We start from the raw sequence: 8,733 nt of genomic DNA, 5'->3' as shown, positions 1-8,733 counted from the left end.
ATCAGTAAGTGGAACACACATGCTCAAACTGGAACTTACCACAACACGGTAAATCCAGGTTTTGCTTACAGCCCTGCCCCTGAACAATCAAAAGATCAAGCATGCAGCATCTATGTTATCTCTTCTTAACATCAGCTTACAAATACTGCAAAGCAACTATGATCTTGTATGCCTTCCAAGGCAACTTGTTGTCTTTCTGAAAGGCTAATGTGTTTCATATGGATCTAAAGATGGATGTGTGGCTGTCAAGCAATCCATCTGGTTTCTAAAACTAAACATTGTCCTTTAGTTCATTGTATTTTATAGTAATAGCAAAATAAAACATTTGACTTTGAACTAGACCCACAGGCAATCACACATGGACAAGCAGACAACATTTGCCACATTACTGGCATCATGACAACATTCAGCATATGACTTCGGGTATTAGTTAGAACATCATGTCATCTAGCCCATCCTCCATAAACTTCTTGTAAATTGCCATAAATTTTGCAACAAATGCTTCTAGATGATAAATGGCTTTGCTGCCCAGTTGCAGGCGGTGTTCATAGAAGGCTGCCATCTGTGCAACTTCTCCTTTCAGTTGTCCATCACAGTTATTTAGAAGTTCTGTCAGGAGGCCCTAAAAGGGGACAAAAAAAACAGGAGAGTATTTGGAAAATTATGTGTTTCAGAGGATAATCTCACTTCTCTGAAAATAGACAAGCTATAACCATTAGTTCATGAATCCAACAGAAGAGACATTCAAGAATCGTTACACCATCTATTTGACAGACTAGGTTCATGGAACCACGTCTCTTCAGAACTTCCAAGACAAATTCCTCGTGTCAAAATAGATGTAATCTATTGTGTTCTTAGATGGGAAGTCATATACTGGAACTACTTATGATTTAAATTAAACCTCATCTTCAAATACTGTAACCTCTACTGCATGCAGGCACTTGGCCCTGGAAAGAATTTTACCAAGATAGCAAGTGATTTAAAATCACTTCCTATCTCAAAGGCATCAAGCACAAAGAGTAAAAACATTAATAAATACCAAGGAAAGGGCTTATTTAAAATTTAACTGTATCTGTTCATGTACACATGTATGTGCAGACACACACAAGATACTTTACAACAATACTTCAGTCATTACAAAAACCATAAATGCATTATTTTAGATCTGAGATAGCAATAAAATCATTGTAAATCTACCACTGTTGAAACAGTTAGGATTAAGTGAAAAGTATCTCTAGACCATTTTGAGTTTATGAAGGGGGAGTGGGTAAAGTTAGACCAAAAGGGGATGTTCGACAACAGTCCTCAAACAGGGAAATGCAGGATCCACTACCTTAAGGAAGGTTAAAGAAACTTCTAACTACCAAAATTGTTAGAAACAAGATGTCAGTTAATGTAAAAAGAAATTTATCTTGTAATTACATCTGATGGCAAAAAAATTATGATGGGTGGCAAAAACACACCTAGGGCAAGTCACAAACATTAGCTCTAATCTTTGCTCTGCTGTATTGGTCTGTGGCATCCTTTCATCCTGCCTAAGATGAAAAAAAACCACACATGACCCTTTTGCTTTTCTTCATGCCAAGATGACTTGTCTTTGAAGAAGCCTGCTGGTCTAGCATCCTTCAGCAAACCCTTCCACTAGGGCATAGCAAATATCAAACTTGTAACAACAAAACTTTTACAAATAAAAAAAATATATCAAAATCAGCCAATAAAATACATCTATGCTTCGGTACAGAAGTTGGTCTGAAAAGTCTTCTGGGGGACAAAGCATGTTCTCCTTTTCTTTTAGTCAGCTACGATGCTGCTGTTCTATGATCACAGCAGTTTTAGTGAACCAGAGGCGTGAACAAGGAAGCCTGCAACAATTAACCAGACATTTACATTTTCTGAATTAGCAAACAGAATTTTCCTGACCCCAAAAGTCTACCCAAATCACAACCATCATGGTTAAACATATTAAGGCATGAACCTAATTAAACAGTTTAGTACATCAACTGAAGATCATGATAAATGAATGCTATGTATCAGTGTTTGCAGGAAGAAGGTCTTTAATTACTGCTTCAGAGCAATAACCTGGACTGTTTTGGTTACTCCAGCAGAAAGAAACAGAAAAGCATCGTTCGGTCACTCATGTCTATTCAGAAAGGAGACAGCTTTTCATCAGTTGGATGATCTGTGATGCTTTGTGTGGTTTTCTTTTTTTAAAAAAAGCCTTAAATTGAGACTGTCATAGTGTTAACACACGAAGAGCTAGATAGCCGAATTACCTTCATTATAATCTCAGGAGGAATGCAGTGTGTCAGGAGTTCATAAAGCCGACCACGGACCTCTAAAAGCCTGTTGGAAAGACGACAAAAATGTCAGAAGTCCCCAAAGCACGCTGATGTGTTCTCATTATTTGGAAATATGCTACAGGAAAAAAAAAACCACCACAACAAAAAAAGCCAGTCAACCCAAGCAAAGGTTTTATTCTCATTTTGTGTGTTATTTTAAACACAAAAGCATTGCACAAGTCAGTTTTAATTTAAATGCTAAATATCACCTTTTATTCAAAACAGTAAGATAAGTTACACATACTCCAGTTACAATGGTCTCAGCTAATCTAGAGGCTACAAGGCTATTAGAATTTGTCTCAGGCTTGTCTCCCTTTAATTCCCCTTCATTTCTAAATTATTATTCATGCTTATGATTAGTGAGAAGACACCACAAAATGGATTACAGCCATGAGATTCCTTTATGCTGTTTCTCTGTCTTTGTTTACAAGAGGGTGTAAGATGATTAGGTAGCAGAAAGTGACACAGTTATCAATTCTCAACTTTTGATATCAGGATGTCAGAGGCTACAAGCATTTAAATTAAATACAAGAATTGAAGTGACATCTCCTGTAATACAGACTAAAGATCAGGCTGTGTATATGACACTGAGATGGATAAAGGGAACATCTCCTAATGTGCTTAAAAAAAAAGTGATAATTTCTTATTTCCAGCTCTTTAGCACAATGCACCTTTGTAAAAGATAATGAAACAGAATCCTTGAATAAAACAAGACAGAAAAACCACTCTCCCCCCAAAAAAAAAGCAGACAGACAGCAAAACGTGCAACTAAGCTCATGCTCACTTTTTATTAGAAAGCTTCAACAGAGGAAAACCAAAAATTGTTTGAGTTCCTGAAGCTTGTTCAGCCTCCTCTGGTAATTTTAAAGTTCACTTCCACTGGCTGCCAAGTACCAGCTCCAGTACAAATTCCAGAAAGTTACATATGAAAATAAAAGATGCCACATTTTTAAATATACCATCTTTTTTAGGTTCAAGACTACATCAAAAACGTAATTTATGGCTGCAAGCAAGTATATTCAGCTACCTTTGTGGTGTCTGTTGACCAACGATGGCATTTGCAGTTTCTCTCAAATAAACTTCCCAGTCCATCTCAGGAATGTCTTGATCAGCAGTAAAAGGATACCTACATAATAAAAATATATTTAAAAAAATTTAAATCAAAGCAAATTATCACATACTCTAACCATGCCTCAGAAGCAAGATCATGTGTCAGTATAATTTGCATTCTTTTTTAGCAGTGACTTACTGTTGTACTCTGCAGGACTCACACATAAGTAGTGCTTTCCGAAGATTCCTGCCAGATTTCTCTGCAAGCCTTTGAGCCAGTTCTTGAGGAAGAGTCAGGCCTTCTTTCTTACACACACTGGACAAGACGTGGCAGATCTAGACAGAGAACAGATAGCAGGGAGTGCAACACTTAGCAAACAGTTGAGCACCTACAGATTCTCCCATTTGAAACATTTCTGGACCAGAGATGGACCAGTCTTTCATAAGACATGCTTGACAATTCACGCACCACAAAGTAAAATGAGGTCACTTTGTGAAAGTAAAATACTTAAGTCCACAGCAAGAACTTATCTAGTAAGAAGTTTTAAATAATTTATTTATGCTTCAACATACATCTTCAATGCTGGGAGCAGGTACTCGTACAGCCAGGCATCTGCTCTGAATAGGTCCTATAATTTTTGACATGGAGTTGCAGCACAGGATCAACCTGCAGGTGGCCATGTATTTCTCCATTGTTCTCCGCAAAGCATGCTGAGCATCTTTAGTGAGTTTGTCAACCTCTGTTAACAGCACCACTAAAAAAGATGAAAAGTAGTATTTTTTAGTAGTTTTTTTTATTAATATCAGATCTTTAAGAAAATTAGTAGTTTGACATACAAGCAATACCAAGATAAATGATACAGGCAGAAAAAGGCAGCATGTTTCCACAGGCAAGAAAATAGAGACTAAGACAATCTGCATACCTTTTTTACTGCATAATTTTCTGCTCCCTCACACCCTATGTTCACCTGGAACGTCAGTTTCTTCAGAGAGGGGCCTACAGCACTTCAGAGCCAGGAAACAATCCATGTAGGTGTAGAAGCTTTCACTTTGATAACTACTACAGCAACTTTTTAAAGGATTTAGTAAGTAAGAAATGCAGAAGAATTTATGGCATAAGGATGTATCAAAAAGCAAAAGTTCCTTGAAGACTCCCCTCAATACATTTTTTATTTAAAAGCCAAAGTCTTCCTTCTACAAAGGAGTTGTAGAAAGCTGCCTTGTTATTGTAGCTGCAGTGCCTTTCCATGGTCTTAAAGAAAAACATATTTCAAAAATGCTTCAGAACTATCAGGAGACACCTAGTATGAAGCAGCTAACCTGACCAGCTACCTTCTGCAAGTTCCTCCATAGCCAATTCATAGATGGCTCATTTCAGTTCTCTGAATGGTCCAGTGAAAACAGCCTGGAAGAACAAGTCAGCCCATTACTCTTCTCCTATTTCGCTTCTGGTTATATTTGCAGCCTAAGGAGACCAGACAGCTTACTAGATACTTTCAGGTGCATGGTATGACTGCAGCTTTAAGGATATATATACATCAATAACTGGTAGAGTCAATCAGTGCCTAGGAGCTTAGGTGAAATATAGTATTTCCTGAGAACAGTGAGGAAAACAAGACAAAGTAGTAAATCTATGACCATTTTAAACAAATTTCTGCTCTACTCAGTCTGTCAAGATTTCCTCTCTCCTTAAATCTCCTGTTATATAGTTCTCATTTTGCTTTCAACTTGGTCATGGCAGGCAAAAAGAAGCCAGCTGTGGCAACCTGTGTCTCGGAAAACTCAATTAAAGTCTTCATTTTCTCACACAGTGTCCTTCCAAACACTTCTAAACTTTTGGCCTAATATAGTTCACTCCACAGAACTCTGCACATAAGCGGCTAACACCTAACTTACACAGCAGCGTTTGCTATAAGGTTATCCTGCCCCTCAACTCAATATTAAGCTTCAGTAGCTCATAACTCAACTACTACTCCAGATCATTAAAATACGTTTCAGTGCATTTCAGTGGTAGAGTAGGTAAAAAACCAGGTATTTGAGCTCCCTCTGCCCAGCCACAGTCATTCAAATACACCATGTCCTCCTAAGAAACCAATACAAGAGACAACCTTATACTGCATATTTAGTGACTCAAGATATTTCCACAGTGGAAGAAATATGGGAGGCTGTTTTAATCTGGGAAAGGTTCACGTGTGCCCTCATGCAATATACATGTACAAACAAATCAGTCTGCTGAAATATCTGAAAAACGAGTTAAAAAAGGACCTTGACTGGTTTTAACTATTTTTACTCACCTTTAAAATCCCGTTGAGTACTTGTCTCAAGCTGTTGGGATTGTGCTACTGTCTTCAAGAGCTCCTGAATTACTACACGGTCATTGTTGCCTGCATCACTGTACCAGGAGTTTGAAAAAATATGGTTTAAGACAACTTTACATTGCATATGAAATATATTCTCCTAAGCAGCCCCTTGGTCAACTGACTGAACAAGAGGGCCGTAAGAATTCAGAAGCTGTTGAGGTTAGAATTAAGGTCAACACATGTACTTTGTTGAAAGTTACTTTCCCAATAATAAAAACAACCCAAAGCTTACACAGGCACAGCTGGATTAATAGCACTGTATTGGGAAGTAGTGAAACCATTGTCAAATGTTTGATTAACTCATTAAAATATAACTTATTTTTCTGGTATGAAAAATCTAAACCTTTTGTTACCTACAATTTGGGCAAAGACACTTTTAACCATGATGGGAAGAAAAATTTTCTCACTGCATAATAGGATGCCTGACTCAAAGGGCTGAGTAAATGCATAATTTTTTTCTTCTGAAAACTAGATGTCATGTTATGAACAACCTATATGCTTAAAATAAGTTTGAATGGCAGACACTGAAGTTACAGTTACTAGTAAAAGATTGATACCAACATACTATTACAGCACAGATGGTTAGCTTTTTTACTCTTAGAAGGCAGGAAAACAAGGGAAAATACTAGATCTCCTCCTGCCTCTTTTCTCTATCCACTACAGTAGCACTGCACAGGTTTTGCAGTCCCCAGGTTAGTAACTCAGCTAGCGTGACTCAGATTTGACAACCACTGGGGACCAACTTGCAAGCTAGATTACTGAAAAAGCCAAGAAAGAAAGGAAAACCACATCACGTTCTTTAGCATCCCCAGACTATCGCCTTCACAGAGGCAGCAGCAGCTCTGCAATACTTCACTGACAAACTGGCAAGCAAATGAAAAAGCCTGTCTGTCCTGTTCTGGTCACTGCTTAACCAGACCTTCCCCATTCTTGCCAAGGAGAAGGCAGCAGAACAAAAAAAAGCATATTAGCTCAACAGTTCACAATCTGCTGAATAGGCTACGCAGACATTGACTACAGAGATCTGTCCTTCAGCAAGGGAGCAGACCTTTGATTAGAGAGAAAAAAAAACAAAAAAAAAAGAAAGAGCAAACTTAGAAAAGTTGGTTCTTCTTACAAGCTAGACTAGTTTTTGGAAATGGGAAGTGATTATCTAGATATAAATCATTCTCTGCAGTAACAGGGAACACAGTTATAATTTCATGGTGAAAGATTTTCCTTAATATTATGTGACCACACCAAACATTCCATGAAAACTACGAACAAAGACAGTCAGCACACAAACATTTAATTTTCATTGTTTCCTATTCTCTCACGACCCACTTACTCAGAAGAACCCACATTAAATCATCTACCCAAGCTAATCAAGTGATCAGCTGACAATGCTTTTGAAGGAAATAGAACAGTTCTATCTAATAAAGTTCCATAATAAATTCAATGTCTGCAAAGTCCTTTCCAGAAGTTAATTTCCTTTCCCTGTGAGCCATTTATCACATTCCACATTACTCAAGGTGCACAACATGGAGGTATTTCATAGGTGTGTAAATATGCGCTTAGGGACATGCTTTAGTGGTGGACTTGGCAATGTTAGGTTAATGGTTGGACTCAATGATCTTAAAGGTCTTTTCCAACCTGAACGATTCTATAAATCTGAGTTCACAGTATTAATTCAATCATACTTCACAGACTGTAAAACAGCAAAACTAGGTTCACTGTCTGGTCAGACATAAACATGACAATTGCTTGATCACTTAAAACCCAAGAATCAATATATTAATTCTTAATCACAGATCAGGACTACTATTATATACAGTAATCAATACAGCAGTTCTACACTTTCAGGATTTTTATATTTAAAATAAAATACATTTTATATGTTTCAAGATGTAAGTACTCTATGGAGAGTAACAGAAGTAGTATTAGGTTATCACAGCAGAGGACTGAATGGTCACACATTTTAGATCACCAAAATGACATACTCAAAGAGCTCATTACCAACAAAAGTTTCAGCTTTAATTATTTCGGTCTGTATTAGAATACAAGCAAATATTCACTTATCAATACACGGAGATAGCTGCAGAACAAGCTTTTAGAGGAGATGTGGTACATGACAATAGCTTCTAAAATGCAGAGCAACATGAGAATAGGTTTAGCAATAAGTGCAAAGCTAACATGCATTCTGAAGTAAATTTTGTCTTATTGCAACCCAGACAACAAAGCTAACATAACCAAAGCCTCCCAAAGCACAATGACATTTACTATCACGTGATTTAAAGCAACATTAAAGGGTTTCAGGTAAACACAAGTATTTACTTCGGGTCAGTGAACTATCACCAGCAATTTGGCAACTGTCAAGGAAGACATACAGTACATTATAGCTTCTGTCCTTTAAATCAACATCTGACCTAGCTCATGTCAGGATTCCTAGTATTTTGTGATCATGTTCTTTCCCATGCTCTAAAATCTTTGAGAGTTACTGTTAAACCTCGCTTATTTTAAAATCACTTTATTTTTCTATTTGTGAAAGAACTAACAACATGTGAGTGTTGGTTCCAATAAAAGTTCTCAATTTCAACTTAAATGGTTAGAGCTATGAATCAAGAATTGTTTCTGTTACCCAGTCGTCAGCATCAGCATGCTTATGTGGCTAGTTAAGAAGAATATTACTGTCTTTAGTACACAGCAATCCAAATGTTAGTTCATTTAGAGCTGATCAATTAAAAATCCTCTCCCTGATCCCGCTGGCAGTCCAAACCCACAAACCATTATTTAATTTGCTCAGGCAATACATTGGGCAATGAGGCCCTTATACACCCAGGTTGAAACCACTCGTAATATGACTAGCGGCTTATATTTGAAGTGGGGCATTTTTACTGTACACTTACCTTGGGTTAACTTCAAGGTGATAATTACTTGCAATGGTGCTAATTTCAATTTTCTTTTTAGAAGGTGCCTACGTGGAAAGTAAGCATATTAAATTTCAG

General features: G+C 37.3%; 1 protein-coding gene across 1 annotated transcript in view; it reads right to left on the bottom strand.

Annotated features, from left to right (window-relative positions):
* Window positions 1–200: 200 nt before the first annotated feature.
* The window catches only part of RFC3 (replication factor C (activator 1) 3, 38kDa), a 10,678-nt gene continuing 2,145 nt past the window's right edge, over window positions 201–8,733 (bottom strand). Inside the window, exons 3-9 of the mRNA XM_010132602.1 lie at window positions 8,635–8,702; window positions 5,684–5,781; window positions 3,963–4,144; window positions 3,589–3,725; window positions 3,367–3,465; window positions 2,274–2,343; window positions 201–622 (exon numbers count right to left, since the gene is read on the bottom strand). Coding sequence (XP_010130904.1) covers window positions 431–622; window positions 2,274–2,343; window positions 3,367–3,465; window positions 3,589–3,725; window positions 3,963–4,144; window positions 5,684–5,781; window positions 8,635–8,702 — 846 coding nt within the window. The 3' untranslated portion in view covers window positions 201–430. The remainder of the gene's footprint in view (window positions 623–2,273; window positions 2,344–3,366; window positions 3,466–3,588; window positions 3,726–3,962; window positions 4,145–5,683; window positions 5,782–8,634; window positions 8,703–8,733) is intronic.

This window comes from Buceros rhinoceros, unplaced genomic scaffold (genome assembly GCF_000710305.1).
Source record: "Buceros rhinoceros silvestris isolate BGI_N320 unplaced genomic scaffold, ASM71030v1 scaffold29413, whole genome shotgun sequence".
Classification (NCBI taxonomy): Eukaryota; Metazoa; Chordata; class Aves; order Bucerotiformes; family Bucerotidae; genus Buceros; species Buceros rhinoceros.
The sequence above is the reverse complement of the archived record's forward strand: the minus strand, read 5'-3'. Positions and strand labels throughout refer to the sequence as shown.